Below are 16,115 nucleotides of genomic sequence, written 5' to 3' on the forward strand. Positions count from 1 at the left end.
GTTAAAAGGAGCACCTAGGCGCCTGACCTGGACCCCTGAGGCTAGTCAGGCCTTTGAAGACCTAAAGAAGCGTTTTACCTCTGCCCCGATCCTGAAGCACCCTGACCCCAAACTGCCCTTTATCGTGGAAGTTGATGCATCTGAGGTAGGGGTAGGGGCGGTGCTCTCACAGCGCCAGGGAAACCCCCTGAAGCTCTATCCATGTGCGTATTTTTCACACAAAATGTCACCTACTGAAAGGAATTATGATGTAGGAAACAGGGAGCTCTTAGCCATAAAGATGGCCTTGGAAGAGTGGAGACATTGGTTAGAGGGGGCTACTCACCCGTTTCTAGTGTTGACTGATCATCGGATCCTGGAGTATCTGCAGAAGGCAAAGAGGCTCAATTCCAGACAGGCGCGGTGGGCCATGTTCTTCACCAGGTTCCGTTTCACGGTGACCTATCGTCCTGGCTCCAAGAACGGCAAGGCCGATGCACTGTCCCCCTTGTTCGAGGTATTGCCTCAGCTCTCCCCACCAGACACCATCTTGTTCCCAGCGCAGTCTGTGGCTCCCATCCGTTGGGCTTTATTTGACGATATCCAAGCGGCCCAACTTCAAGAACCCGGTCCCAACGAGCAGTCCCAAGACAAAGAATATGTACCGTCCACCGTCCGGTCCGAGCTCCTGCACTGGGCCCATGATGGTCCCAGTACAGGAGACCCAGGGGTCAACCAAATGTTGAAGCTCCTCTCTGAACGCTTCTGGTGGCCATCCATGAAACAGGACGTAAGAGACTTCGTCCTTGTCTGCACCACATGTGCCCAGGACTAAGTCCCACGACAGCTGCTAGCAGGGTTTCTTGAACCACTCCCAATTCCAAACCGTCCATAGTCCCATATAGCAGTGGACTTCCTTACTGATCTACTGTGTTCTGATGGAAACACCACCATACTGGTGGTCATAGATCGCTTTTCCAAAGCCTGTCGACTGATCTCTCTGAAAGGTCTGCCCACAGCCATGGAGACCGTGGAACTGTTGTTCCAACATGTCTTCCAGCTGTATGGCCTGCCAGAGGATATCGTCTCAGACAGGGGACCCCAGTTCACCTCAAGGGTCTGGAAGGCCTTCTTTGCCCGCTTAGGAGTCTCAGTCAGCCTCTCCTCCGGGTATCATCCGCAGTCTAATGGGCAAGTGGAACGCCTCAACCAAGAGACTGGATGTTACCTGTGGAGTTACTGTAATCAGAATCAAGCCGATTGGAGCAGATACCTCCCCTGGGCAGAGTACGCCCAGAACTCCCTGATCCATTCGTCCACAAACTTAACTCCTTTCCAGTGTGTGCTCGGTTACCAGCCTCCGCTATTCCCGTGGACGATGGAGACCAGTGGGTTGCCAGCGGTGGACGACTGGTACAAGAGGAGCGAATTGGTGTGGGAATCCGCACATGTCCGTCTCCAGGAGGCGGTGCCCAGCCAAAAGGAGAAGGCCGACAAGAGGTGCAGGACTGTATTGTACCAACCGGGGCAGAGAGTGTGGCTGTCCACCCAGGATCTCAAACTGCATCTGCCCTCGAGGAAGCTCGCCCCCCGTTTCATCGGCCCATTCAAAATCCTGAAGAGGATCAACCCGGTTTCTTACCGCCTTCAGTTGCCCTCTCATTATCATATCTGTCCCAAGTTTCATGTTTTGCGTCTCAAGCCCCACTGTGTTTCCGCCCTGCAGAGCCCGGCAGTTAGAAGTGGAAGGTTCTCCTGCTTACTCCGTCAGGGCCCTCCTAGACTACAAACGGAGACGTGGTACGCTGTACTATCTGGTTGACTGGGAGGGCTATGGGCTGGAGGAGCAGTCTTGGGTACCAGCACGGGACATATTGGAACCGGCTCTTATAGCAGACTTCCATAGGTCTCACCCAGATCGGCCCGCTCCGCGATGGCGGCTGCCTACCCGCCGGCGTCCTGCAGCTGGAGTCGCCCCTCGGAGGGGGGGGTGTTGTCACGTCCCACGGGGTCACTGCCCCTCCTGGTCAGAGGTGGCGCCACTCAGTGCTGCTAGGTAACACTCACGTTTCACCTCACAGTCTCATTGAACACGGAGGTATAACAGGAGCCAGCGGAGCAGAACCCCTTGCAGATTCTTAATCAGCAGTTCTATTGTGCTCTCTTGGCGATTAGTAGTCTCTTGTTCCCTCAGTCTGTTTCCTAGGTGTTCATGTTCCAGTCCAGAGTGCCCGTCCTGTCAGTTCCTGCCTCTTGTTCTCCAGTCCTGGTCCAGTGTTCCAGTCCAGTATTTTGTCACGTCTCGGGGTTGCGGTCATTCTCACAGAGTAGCGTTTCATTGTTCACCGTAGTTTAAACACCGTTTGTGCTTCCTGGTCTCGTGTTTCCTGTTTCACTTCCACCAAGTGTCTTACAGTACGCACAGTGCACTTTTAACATCACGCTGCACGTGAGGTCATTTTACGTTTCGTCTGTGTTGAGACGTAATAGCAACGCGCGTCTGTGTCAGACTCCCGTCCGGATGCTACAGGTGTGGGCATGTACGTGGGCCAGTAATACAGCAGATGTTTTACAGTTTGTTGCTGCTCTCTGCATGGTCATCTAGACCTCTCTGCTAGTCCCATCTTGTCCATGTGTGCCCTGAACTGGCCGTGCCTGGTGTGTAATCGGTTTAGGCGCTCCAGCAGTGTTGGTGTAGCTGACTTCCAGGAGGTTCAAAAGATGGCACTGGGATAAATCTGTGTAGCCATGAGTCACTGGTCTTTGTCCATTGCTTTTGCCACTCAGCTTCCGCCCAGGCCTTCAGTGACATGCCATTGCTGCTGTCAAGCAGCTGCACCATGCACCAATGGAATGGCTTTTGAGATTTCAGGCAGAGTTGCTTTTGTTGGCCAGAGGTAATAGCGGTTAGGTGACTGTAAAGCAATGAGATTTTATTGTTTAAGGAGTGTTTCGTTAATGCTATGCACTGTGCATTTCTCCTGATATCGGGAGGAGGTATGCTGCTTACAACAGGGAGGTAATTTGCTGATGTGGAGCGGATGCAGCCAGTTACAATTCTCATTGTGGTTTTCAAAGCGCAGTCTACTTAATGTGGGTACCTCTAGCCCGTACTGGTGTACAGTATTCTGCTCCAGACTATATGAGTGCTATTGAGGTTATTTGTAGCACTTTGACGTTTGCTCCCCATGAGAAGCCAGCGAGTCTTCTCAATAAGTTGTTCCTTGCATTTACTTTGACAGTTGGTCTAGATGGTGTTCTGTCAAGTGTTACTCCAAGGTATTTTGGGAAATTGTCTGAAGGAATGGCATTTCCTTTGCATCTAACTTTCACTTTGTAGTCTGCTAAGGCTACAGTACTTAGTAAAGTGGAAGCAGCTACATACAGTCTTACTGGCATTGAGCTTAAGTCTCCAGTTTTGAAAGTATTCACTTAGTTTGTTTAAATGAGAACAATGTAATTTCTATTTCTTCAAAGTTATTTGCTGCACTTAATAAAGCAATGTCATCTGCGTAGGTGAACTTCTTGGACACGGTTGTTGGTATATCAGCAGTATATATGTTGAACAGCAGAGGAGCAAGAAGCGATCCTTGGGGAACACCGTTTTTCAGGAATCTTTTCTTACTGTTCGTTTTTCCCTACTGTCATTGTGAAGCTTCGGTTGGTAGTCAGAATTGGTATAACAAATATCTTGTCCGGAATTCTTTGGTATAGTTTCACTGCTAAACTTATGTGCCAGACTGTGTCGTATGCTGCTGACACGTTAACAAATACAGCACCCCTTTTTAGTCCTTTCTGAAAGTACTCTGCAATGTTTTCAGTTAGTAGCATGACTTGGTCGGTGGTGCATCTTTCCAGTTGGAACCCAGCTCGTTCATCCAGCAGCTGTGGGTCGACTATTAGCTGGATGCGGTTATAGACTAATCTCTCGAATAGTTTGTATGTAATGCACAGCAGGCTGATAGGTTTGTGGCTACTAGCGTCTTCTGGTGGTTTATTTGGTTTAAGTATCCCAAGCACTTTTGCATGTTGCCATATTTTGTCTTAAGACATATGTTATAGAAGATTATAAGCCAATTGATGATCTGTTTGCTAGCATTTCTGATGAATTCTGATGTATGCTGCCTGACCCTGGAGCTTTACCGGTTTGAGGAATTTGATTGCAATATCCATTTCTTTAGGTGAAAATTTTTGATATAGGCCCATATTTACTGAAGGTTTGTGTAGCTCTTCTTTTAATTCATTAAGCACTTTATAGGTAAACATTTTATCATGTTGTGCAAATTTGTCATTTTTGATGAAATATGTGGCCACATCTGCAGCTTTCACAGATGTGTTCTTAGTTTTTGTCTTTTTCTTTGTGCTAGGAAGTCTGTGGGGTGGCTGTCCATGCTTTCCTACAAGAATGTGAGAAATCCATGCTTTCCACTGCTTCTCTCCAGCGTTCTTGTCTGGCTTTGTCTAGGTGCTCAATTAGTTTGGTAGCTGTGCTTTGTGCTTCCTCATTAGTTTCAGTACTTTGGTGTTTCTTGTATAATTCTTGACATTCTTCATCCCTCCCACGAAAAAAAGAGTTTTCTGATACCTGCTAGGAATGTGTCCATCCATCCATCCATCTTCCTCCGCTTATCTGGGACCGGGTCGCGGGGGCAGTAGTCCGAGCAGAGCTCCCCAGACTTCCCTCTCCCCGCACACCTCATCCAGCTCCTCTGGGGGAACCCCAAGGCGTTCCCAGGCCAGCTGGGAGACGTAGTCTCTCCAACGTGTCCTGGGTCTGCCCCGAGGCCTCCTCCCAGTGGGACATGCCCGGAACACCTCCCCAGGGAGGCGTCCAGGAGGCATCCGGAACAGATGCCCGAGCCACCTCAACTGGCTTCTCTCGATGCGGAGGAGCAGCGGCTCGACTCCGAGCTCCTCCCGGGTGACTGAGCTCCTCACCCTATCCCTAAGGGTGCGCCCAGCCACTCTGCGGAGGAAACTCATTTCTGCCGCTTGTATCCGCGATCTCATTCTTTCGGTCATGATCCAGAGTTCATGACCATAGGTGAGGGTAGGAACGTAGATCGACCGGTAAATTGAGAGCTTCGCCTTACGACTCAGCTCCTTCTTCACCACAACAGACCGGTACAATAACCGTATTACTGCGGACGCCGCACCGATCCATCTGTCAACCTGCCGCTCCATTTTTCCCTCACTCGTGAACAAGACCCCGAGATACTTCAACTCCTCCACTTGAGGGAGCAACTCCCCCCTAACCCGGAGGGGGCAATCCACCTTTTTCCGACTGAGAACCATGGTCTCCGATTTGGAAGTGCTGATTCTCATCCCCGCCGCTTCGCACTCAGCTGCAAACCTCTCCAGTGCACGCTGCAAGTCTTGACCTGATGAAGCCAACAGGACCACATCGTCCGCAAAAAGCAGAGACGAGATCCTGCAGCCACCAAAACAGACACCCTCCGTTCCCTAGCTGCACCTAGAAATTCTGTCCATGAAGATAATGAACCGAATCGGTGACAAAGGGCAGCCCTGGCGGAGTCCAACATGCACCGGGAACAGGTCTGACTTACTGCCGGCAATGCGAACCAAGCTCCTGCTCCGGTCATACAGGGAACGAACAGCCCGTAGCAGCGAGCCCTAAACCCCATAATCCCGAAGTACCTCCCACAGGATGCCATGAGGGACACGGTTGAATGCCTTCTCCAGGTCCACAAAACACATATGGACTGGTTGGGCAAACTCCCATGAACCCTCCAACACCCTAGTGAGGGTATAGAGCTGGTCCAATGTTCCACGGCCAGGGCGAAAACCGCATTGCTCCTCTTGGATCCGAGGTTCGACTATCGGTCGGATTCTCCTCTCCAGTACCCCGGCATAGACTTTTTCCCAGGGAGGCTAAGGAGTGTGATCCCCCTGTAGTTGGAACACAATCTCCGGTCCCCTTTCTTAAAAAGAGGGACCACCACCCCGGTCTGCCAGTCCAGAGGCATCATCCCCGAACTCCACGCGATGCTGCAGAGGCGTGTCAGCCAAGACAGCCCCACAACATCCAGAGACTTGAGAAACTCGGGGCGGATCTCATCCACCCCCGGAGCCTTGCCACCGAGGAGTTTTTTGACTACCTCAGCAACTTCAGCCAGGGTAATGGACGAGTCCCCCTCCGAGTCCCCGGCTTCAGCTTCCTCTACGGAAGGAGTGTCGGAGGGATTGAGGAGATCCTCAAAGTACTCCTTCCACCGCCCGAGGACACCCTCAGTCGAGGTCAGCAGTGCACCACTTCCACTGTAAACAGTGTTGGCGGAACACCGCTTCCCCCCCTGAGTCACCGGACGGTTTGCCAGAATCTCTTTGAGGCCGACCGAAAGTCTTCCTCCATGGCCTCACCGAACTCCTCCCAGGCCCGAGTTTTTCCCGTGGCGACTGCCAGAGCTGCGCTCCGTTTGGCCCGCCGGTACCCGTCAGCTGCTTCAGGAGTCCCATGAGCCAGCCAGGCCTGATAGAACTCCTTCTTCAGCTTGACGGCATCCCTTACCTCCGGTGTCCACCACCGTGTTCGGGGATTGCCGCCGTGACAGGCGCCGGAGACTTTATGGCCGCAGCTCCGAAACGCCGCCCTGACAATGGAGGAGTGGAACATAGTCCATTCGGACTCAATGTCCCCCACCTCCCTCGGGACCTGGTTGAAGCTCTGTCGGAGGCAGGAGTTGAAGACCTCTCTGACAGGGGCCTCTGCCAAATGTTCCCAACAGACCCTCACTACGCGTTTGGGCCTGCCAGGTCTGTCCAGCTTTCTCCCCCGCCATCGAATCCAACTCACCACCAGGTGGTGATCAGTTGACAGCTCAGCCCCTCTCTTCACCCGAGTGTCCAAGACATATGGCTGAAGATCAGAAGAAACGACTACAAAGTCGATCATCGACCTCTGACCTAGGGTGTCCTGGTGCCAAGTGCACTGATGGACACCCTTATGCATGAACATGGTGTTCATTATGGACAAACCGTGACTAGCACAGAAATCCAATAACAACTCACCACTCGGGTTCAGATCACGGAGGACGTTCCTCCCAGTCACACCCCTCCAGGTGTCACTGTCGCTGCCCACGTGGGCGTTCAAGTCCCCCAGTAGAACGACAGAGTCCCCAGTGGGAGCGCTTTCCAGCACGCCCTCCAGGGACTCCAAGAAGGCCGGGTACTCTACACTGCTGCTAGGCGCATAAGCACAAACGACAGTGAGAGACCGTTCCCTGACCCAAAGACACAGGGAGACGACCCTCTCATTCACCGGGGTAGACTCCAACACATGGCGGCTGAACTGGGGGGCTATTAATAAGCCCACACCTGCCCTCCGCCTCTCACCCTGGGCAACGCCAGAATAGTGGAGAGTCCACCCTTGGTCGAGAAGAGAGGTTCCAGAACCCAAGCTGTGAGTGGAAGTGAGCCCGACTATATCTAGACGGTATCTCTCAACCTCCTGCACTAGCTCAGGCTCCTTCCCCGCCAGTGAGGTGACATTCCAAGTCCCAAAAGCCAGAGTTGGCGCCCAAGGTTTGGGTCGGCCGGGCGCTCGGCCCCGACCACCGCCCAAATCACAACGCACCGGCCCCTTATGTCCTCTCCGGCAGGTGGTGAGCCCACCAAAGAGCGGCTCCACGTCTTGGCTTTGGGCTAAGCCCGGCCAGGCCCCGTGGGCATAGACCTGGCCACCAGGCGCTCGCATGTGAGCCCCCCCGGAGGCCTGGCTCCAGGGTGGGGCCCCAGTGACCCCATACCGGGCGGGGTGAACGAGATCCTTGATTTAATAGTCATAAGGGGATTTTGAACCGCGCTTTGTCTCGTCTGTCACCGAGGACATGTTTGCCTTGGGAGACCCTACCAGGGGCATACAGCCCCAGGCAACATAGCTCCTGGACTCATTCAGGCACTCAAACCCCTCCACCATGTTAAGGTGGCGGTTCGCGGAGGGGCTCTAGGAATGTGTTTTTTTGGCTTTTTCCATAATAATTTTGGTGAATTTATTGTATAATTCATTCAAATTGTATTTATACATTTAAATTATGGTTTACAAATTGATCAATCATCCCCTTAATATTAAAAGTAATACATACATGAACCCATCAAAATATACAGCACTTGCCCACCAAAAAAGTACATTTTGGAGGAGGATTACCAATACATATATTTTGCAGTACAGCACTATGCGTTTTCTACAGCAAAGCTAAGAAGAACTTGCTGTTATTTCTCAACTGGTGTCCCACAGGGCTCAGTACTGGGCCCTCTACTCTTCCCAGTCTACATCTCTTCCTTTGAGCCTGTCATCGCCTTCCATTAATTCTCCTACCATTGCTATGCTGGCGATACCCAGCTCTTCCTCTTCTTTCTCCCCGGACCTACAAACATTTCCTCCCACATCACCTTCTGCCTTTTGGACATCTCTGCCTGGATGTCTGAACTCCAGCTTAATTTCTCCAACACAGAGATCCTTCACTTCTCAGCCTATCTGTCCTCCTTTCAAGAACCCTCTATAAAACTGGACAAGTTGCTCATTTTACCTACTTCTCTGGGTAAAAGCCTGGGTGTTATGACTGACTCAACTCTATCTTTCTCATATTACTTTCTCAACCAGCAGAGGTTGTACTTCCTTCGCCAGCTGAGGAAGTTCAATCTGTCACAGAGGCTGCTGATGCAATTCTACTCTGCAGTCATCCAGTTTGTCCTCTGTACCTATGTAACTTTCTGGTTCTTCTCAGCTACAAAATCAGACCTCAGAAGATTACAGTGGATAGTCCGGACCGCTGGAAGAATCATCGGCCCATGCCTCATGCCTGTGTTAAAGCGCTCTGTGTCACTGCGTGAGAAGAGCCCTCTGTAAAAATAAATTGAGTTGAACTGAATCTCACAACAAACTCTATGCAGCTCCTGGTCCAGGACATGGTGTTATCACATCTGGAGTACCGCAACTCCTTCCTGTCTGGCCTTCTGGCCTCTGCAATCAAATCTCTCCAGCTGATAGAGAAAACTGCTGCAAAGAGTTTTGTCTGACCTGCTGAAGCATTCCATTGTATCCCCCTCCACACTTCTCTGCAGTGGTTTCCTATTGATGCCCGGATCAAACTCAAGACTCTGGTTATGGCCTACATAACCATTAACGGATCTGTTCCCCAATATCTACAAGACTTGATCACTCACTTACATCTCAACCAGACTGCTTTACTCCTCCACCTCTGCCTGCTTGATGGTCCCATGGACAAAAGGTCAAAAATCAAAAGGTTCTCGCTCCAATGTGGTGGAATGACCCCCCCCTCCACTCAGAACTGCTCAAAATCTCTCTACATTAAAAAAAGTCTCAAAACTCGTATCATTTATCATGCAGGACCATGATCGGGGAGAAGTGCATTATTTCTCCCCGATTATGGACCTGCATGATAAATGTGTTTCCCATTTTTTAATGTAAATTAATGTAAATGTAAGTCTCTACCTGCACAACAGCTTGGAATCAGGGTCAAAAGTGGTACTGGAGACCACAAAGTCGGTCCCACCAAACATGGTTCCCGAATGTGGTTCAGTGTCAACACAGAACTGCCTGTAGTCTGTGCAGCAGGTTTGGTGTGGTTCACAGGCAGGGTGGCAAGAGCAGGTCTTCAGGTCCGCACCACACAGTTTTTCACATGACTGACCTGCACAGAACAAAATTGAGAATTAATTGACATTTACGTTTTCAATAACCATGTGATTGTCATAAAAAAAATAATTCACTTTATTTTAAATGCAGCAGAGGTACTAGGGGCAACAAGCAGCTTTGTGGTTAAGGCTGTTGCATTGCAAGTAGAAGGTGCCAGGCTTCAACTGTGCTCACGTTGCAGTATCCTTCATCAAAGTACTTATCCTAAATTGATACAGTTAAAACACCCTGCTGCATAAATGAGTAAAGTATTGTAAAACTGTCTATCTAATTTAAGAAATCACACAAGACAAATACTAACTAAAGGTTAATAAAAGCATATAAGGTCATGGGGGTCTGGAACCTCTCCTGGAATCATTGGGTGGAGCTGGCAACCCTGACTTGGACAAGCACTGACTTATCAAGATTAAAAAACAAATTTATGTAATTCTTATATAATTCATATAATTGAACTGCTTAGCAAATATGAGTAAAACTTACTTATATATTTTGCCCTTTTACCCAAACAGGTTTTTAACAGCAACCGGTCGGACTAGCTATAAACACACAATCTGGCTGTTTAGTTACAGCGCTCCCTGCTGCCCCGCTGCTTTTACATGATGTAGGGAGAAAAGACGACAAATACAACAAGCACATACCGTACCAGACACGTTTAATAAAGATTCTGTACTAGAAAATGCTCCATTACGCACTCACCAGTTACACACGAAATCAAAAATATGAATTTAAAAAGGAAGGAAAACAGGGCATTCAGGTTTGCGTTCTTCATACTAGCGTCACAAATGTTTAATTAAAGCGACTGTACTGCTGAAGATGCATTAAAACTTAAATCACGCACACATTAGTCAGCTTTGCCCAAAAACAATAATCCAATGTCTTCACACGCTAGAGGAAAATAATAAATGTAAAAAGTTGTAAGACATGGTACAAGCCCTGAACATCATTGTCACTTCGGTGAACTACGAGCGACGACAGGCCAGTCTCTCGACGTGACTCAACCTGTCATTTTCTCACCTCCAAATCTCGCGTTACGAGACTTCGATCCGCACACGCGCAGACCGTAATATTTCTACCAGCCATGGCGGTACTGTTCATGATTCATTCGTTTTGGAACAGTTTTTGAACAGTTATAATTAGCTACCTGCGATGTCGTGCAAATATCATCACAGTGCACTCGCCATGTGTTGTTGAAAGAGAGTACCAGGTTACTTGGCTAGGTATTGAAGGCGATGTATCTCTTGTGTACAATCGGAGCTTCCCTGATTTGCTTTTTACTTTTAAAATGGATGAAAAGGAGACGACTGTGCATGGATATCAAAAGACTGGACGGAAAAACAGTTCTTATTACAGGTAGAGTATTCCTACCAACTATTCCCCCGTTCGCTATATGTCGACATTGTCAACGACTGTGCTTGTCCCGAGCGGGGTCGCGCGGCGAGGGGGAACCTAACCCGGCAACACATAGCGGGCCCGAGGCCGAGGGGGGAGGGGCACACCCTGGACGGGACGCCAGTCCATCGCTAGGCACCCATGCAGGACTCGAACTCCAGACCCCCCCACACCCCCGACCGGCCGACCCGCCGCACCAGCAAGCCCTAGGCTAAGGCAATATTTAATTTATAGCTACATATTAGGAAAACGTTGTGTGTGTGTTCTTCCTCACTGGGTATTTACTTATTATGGAAAACAAAAACTGAGAGCAATTATTTTCCATTTCAGTGATGTTATTGTCAGAAAGGAAGTTAATTAGGCTGATCTCAATCCTTAATGATGAAATCATTAATAAAAGTACTTTCCAGTTGAGACTTTTACTGTATATCCATTATTTAAAATTTTGTAGGAAGGTAATCAGGATTCATCTGTCCTGCATTTTATGCACCTACTGGAGTGATGAACATGGGTGCATCAAGTGGAAAGTAATAATCTAGGTTTATTTAAGAATCACATGTCTGCAGCCATATCTCTTTCTCTTAATGTAATGCACAAATTGTATTTTCGCTGAGATGTACGTCGCTTTGAAGAAAAGCGTCTGCTAAATGAATAAATGTACGTGTAAATATTTTCACCTAGGGAGGTAGCAAGTTGGTGTCCATGTAAGAATTTCATGAATAAAGATGATGGGAAACCAGCAGCCAACCTGCATCACATTCCCATCTTAAAAAAAAAAAAAAAAACAAAACACTGTATTGCCATCTTCTCTTAACAGGAGGAAATTCAGGAGTTGGCAAAGAAACTGCCGTAGCCTTGGCCATGCGAGGCGCACGGGTCATAATCGGTTGTCGGGATCCCGAGAGAGCTGAAAAGGCCGTGCAGGAAATCAAGATGAGGAGTCATAACCTGAATGTTCTCCATATGCATCTGGATTTGTCTAACCTGAGGTCCATACGAGACTTCTGTCACAAGTTTTTAGAAAAGGAACAGAGGTTGGACATCTTGGTTAACAATGCAGGTAACATGACTCTTGTGTAACCAGTTCATTGTTTTTCAATTTTCATGCCATCAAGTTCCTGTCATTATAACATTATAACTTTATTAGCTGATGTCTTTGTGAAAGGTGGCTTGCAGTGTTACACAATCAACTTGATTTTTACTGTTTCAGTTTAGTGCAAGTGCCTTGATCAAGGGCATTGACAGTAGATGAGGGATTGGAATTGGGAACCTTCAGACTGGAAGTTAACCCTGACCGATGCACTGCCTCGTTGTTAAAACTGTCAGTTTAAAAATGTACACATGGCAGAAGTATATGTATTCCTGTTATATTTCACGCCATATGCTTTACTCATTTCTCTCAGGGATGCCCAGTGTCCTGGACTGGACAGATGACAGTTTCAGCATGTGCTTTGGAGTGAACCACCTGGGTCACTTCCTGCTGACTAACCTTCTGCTTGGCCTTCTGAAAGAGAGTACTCCTAGCAGGGTCATCACTCTGACGTGCTCTGTCTACAAGTTCCAGAAGCTCGACTTCCAGGACCTAAACTACAACCTTTTCCCCTTCTTTACCTACTGCCGCAGCAAACTGGCCAACATTTATTTTACCCAGGAACTTGCACGGATGATGGAGGGGAAAGGAGTGACTGCCTACTCTGTGCATCCAGGTACTATTCCAAAACATCCGTGAATGAAATTTTACAAGCCTTCATCAAATCTCAAATGAAACGTTTTTAATATACATTTATGCCTTTTATAAGGGGTTCCTATGCAACGGAATATATACCCCTTTTTCATACAACAGATTTACTGTTCAGTACAGTGGCACTTTATACATATTATATAGTCATTTTACTTCCGCGGGGGGGTGTTCTGTTGTGTACAGTGGCGTTGCTCCTTGTATTGCACATTTTGCGACAAAGATACACACCCATTTTGGATAACCCAAAAAGTTTTGTCCCTCACTGGTGTTACTCTGGGTGATTTCTGGCTAAATCTGGTGAATTTACTTCTTAATCATCCTGGAAAGAATGGTTGCTAGCGCAAATAAAGCCTCACTTTACTGATCAAATGAAATTCCTCTAGTGTCAAACATTTTGTAACGCTACACAGCACCTATAACGGCATAGTGTCTGTAGGCTTTGGAGCGAAAGAAGTACTGAGTGATCTTAAAAATATAAAATGAATCATTAAAAGATAAGTTGGAAATTATATTTTTCATCTGAGAACAAGTAATTTTTTTTCATATTAGAAATAATGATAATTTGGCCCCCCTTCACCTGACATGGGGAATTTCTTGGAACAAGTTAGCAATATTATATCCGGGATGGATGTACTTTATTTTTTGATTATTATTAAAGGGGAAGTGAAGCCTTTTTTATATCCGAACTCTAACCTTACTTGGGCTGGCAAATCAAATTTATCCTTTATAACTTATAATCCCTTTGCTTCCCTCTGTTCCTCTAATTACGTTTTAGGCCATTTTTTTTTAATGCTTAATTTCAGTAACTCCATAAGATATGAAAAGATGACATGGAAAATCTGTCACTGCCGGAAGTGGATATTTTGACATCTTAAAGCAGTTGAAAATTTAATGGCAAGAGCTTTACCACTGTTAATGACAGTTGTTGTATGTATAGTTTTAATGGCGTTTAATCTATTTTAGAGTATTCATGAATAGTACAAAATACCTGAAAGTTCTGTTGATTGAGCTATAAAAAACTTTCTGAGGCATCACAGATGCTCAGGTTTAATGAAAGGGTGACCTTTGTGTTTCAATGAGTTAACAAGTCACTAGTTTTCTCTTGCCTCTTATTAAAGTGGAAATGAACAGTGGAGGTGGTTGTCTTCTATTAAATTGACTTGTTTTGGTCTTGTCCACAGCAGTCCTTTGTAAAATTTGGTTTGCTGTCTTCAGCACTTCTGACTGTAAAGCCCAAAAAAGAAAATACTCTGTCTACTGGCTAATTGCTTGTAATTGAATCTGATTGTTGCAATATAAGTGAATTAAGTACTGTGAATATTCAAAAGATTCAGAATCCACGATTATGGATCTTGAATTTGAATTTTTGATCTTGAGCTTGTATTTTTCAGATGCAGAATTGCAGTGAATTTGACAGCAGTCCTGTATTTCTCCTTTTGATGCTTAGTCAAACTGTCCACAGGCACTAACCTAGAAATTAGTAGGACTCTTTATTTACCAATATCCTCTCATAACTGTATTTGATGCAAATCCCTGTAACATCACTAAATCAGCTTCTCAGTCTCAGTGATCCAAGAAGCACATTTATCAGTTGATATAGTTTTTGGTAACTAGCAATGGTCTGTTTTACATTCAGGTTTCTTCTAACCCTAAAATTATTAACATGGGATATCCTTTACAGCCTGTTTTCGCAACTGATGCATTTGTAATTGTAATAAGACTTTTGTAAAAACATGACTGAGTAAGAGCAAGATAGATATGTACTTTTTTAACCTTTACGTTTGTTAAATGTATACGTTTGGGACGGACACAATGGTGTGGCAGATAGTGCTGCTGTCTCACGCTGCGAGAGAATGCAGAACACGTTTGATTCCCACTCAGTCTGTTGTTCTCATGTTTGTGTGGGTTTTCTCCAAGTATTCCCATTCCCTCCCACAGTCCAAAGACATGTGTTTGGTGCTGTTGCAGTGGCAGCCTGAGTCAGTTTCCCTACGGTGTGTGATTTGAAACTTCTAAACATGGGAATAGTGTGTTAAGAATTGCTGATTTTTTTTTTTTATTTATTTATTATTATTATTATTATTATTATTATTATTATTCTTGGAGCTTTTTAGTGTTTATTATGTTTACAGTCAGCAAGCCCACATTAATGACTTGAATTTGCACCCTTCAGCAAATTTGTGTCCTCAGCAGCATATGCTGTACTATGGACAATCCGATGATGTAAAATTATATAAGGTTGCTCAAAACGAGGTGTTGGTTTGACTTGCCATCCCCACAAGCACAATGCCCGTACCTTGTTATTGTAATAAACCGTTGTCTGCTGTGCCTCTTTCAGGGTATGTCCAAAGTAACTGGACCTGTCACTACTCCATCCTGTTCCGGATGCTGATGCAGGTGGTCATGTTCATGTTCTTTGTGCCCTGCGAGGTGGGTGCTCAGACTGTGATTCACTGTGCCGTGGCAGACGAGGTGACGCAGCACAGCGGGGGATATTTCAGTGACTGTCGACATATAGCCCTCCAGTCCATTTCTAAGGATCCTGGCGTTGCCAAGAAGCTATGGGAAGCCAGTGAGAGGCTGGTGGGCCTTGCTTGACAGATGGTTTCCCTGCTGATTTTTGTTTCTCCTCATTATGCCGTGTCTCTCTGTATATTGCAATGGAGGTTGTCTAGTTGAAGGATATTGATTTCTTGATATATATATTTTTTACAGACTTTGATTTAACAAAAAAAAAAAACAACACTTTATGGCAACATTGTGAAAATGTTTTGATGCACTGCAGTCTGTCCGGTTCTTGGAAGCAGTCTAGAGGTGAGGCAGCAACCAGTGTGTTTGTGTTTTATTGCCTCTTTTTCCCAGATAATTATAAACCACAGTAGGAAGGAAGGAAGAAAAACTCATTGCCACAAATTTTTTTTTTTTTTTTTTTGAGAGCCTGTGCAAAGCTGAGTAGTGAAATGCAGGAAGACAAACCACATCTGCCTGATTGCTCCCTTTTCCAAAAAACCTCTCTTACACTGTATTATTTATGGTTAACTCTGTTTCCCTTAAAATTAGCAGTTTACCTGTCCAGTAAATGAAGGTTGGAGCATTGGCGGCTACCTGTCAAAATCCTATTATAAAAAGTAAACATTATGTAAAATATTTATAATGTGTGTTATTCTGTTGTTTATACTGTTTTTGGTTGATCTACCAACTATAAAAGATTTTATGAATATTTAAAGAGAAAGCTGCTACTGAAAGTGTATTATGATATGTTAAATGTTTTGTGTTGTATCTGTAACATGGAAAAAAATCCTACAAGTAAAAATAAATTGCCCATAAGAA

The 16,115-nt window shown here is 46.3% G+C and overlaps 2 protein-coding genes across 2 annotated transcripts in view; one reads left to right on the forward strand and one right to left on the reverse strand.

The window, feature by feature from the left end:
- Positions 1–10,620, reverse strand: part of LOC108925670 (sushi domain-containing protein 2) — a 34,402-nt gene extending 23,782 nt beyond the window's left edge. Inside the window, 2 exon segments of the mRNA XM_074559711.1 lie at positions 9,452–9,650; positions 10,352–10,620. Of these exon segments, the coding sequence (XP_074415812.1) occupies positions 9,452–9,650; positions 10,352–10,424 (272 nt within the window). The 5' untranslated portion in view covers positions 10,425–10,620.
- A 106-nt stretch (positions 10,621–10,726) lies between these two features.
- LOC108925676 (retinol dehydrogenase 14) lies at positions 10,727–15,755 on the forward strand. The gene is made up of 4 exons (XM_018737826.2): positions 10,727–11,005; positions 11,862–12,104; positions 12,448–12,750; positions 15,124–15,755. Exons 1-4 carry the CDS (start codon positions 10,885–10,887, stop codon positions 15,381–15,383), a joined length of 927 nt encoding a protein of 308 aa, XP_018593342.1. The 5' UTR covers positions 10,727–10,884; the 3' UTR covers positions 15,384–15,755.
- Positions 15,756–16,115: the final 360 nt, after the last annotated feature.

This window comes from Scleropages formosus, chromosome 12 (genome assembly GCF_900964775.1).
Source record: "Scleropages formosus chromosome 12, fSclFor1.1, whole genome shotgun sequence".
Classification (NCBI taxonomy): Eukaryota; Metazoa; Chordata; class Actinopteri; order Osteoglossiformes; family Osteoglossidae; genus Scleropages; species Scleropages formosus.

Coding starts and splice junctions, on each gene's coding strand:
- LOC108925676 (XM_018737826.2), top strand. CDS start 10,885: ATGTATCTCTTGTGTACAATCGGAGCTTCCCTGATTTGCTTTTTACTT. Junction 11,006..11,861: donor AAAAACAGTTCTTATTACAG/GTAGAGTATTCC, acceptor TTCTCTTAACAG/GAGGAAATTCAGGAGTTGGC. Junction 12,751..15,123: donor TGCCTACTCTGTGCATCCAG/GTACTATTCCAA, acceptor TGCCTCTTTCAG/GGTATGTCCAAAGTAACTGG.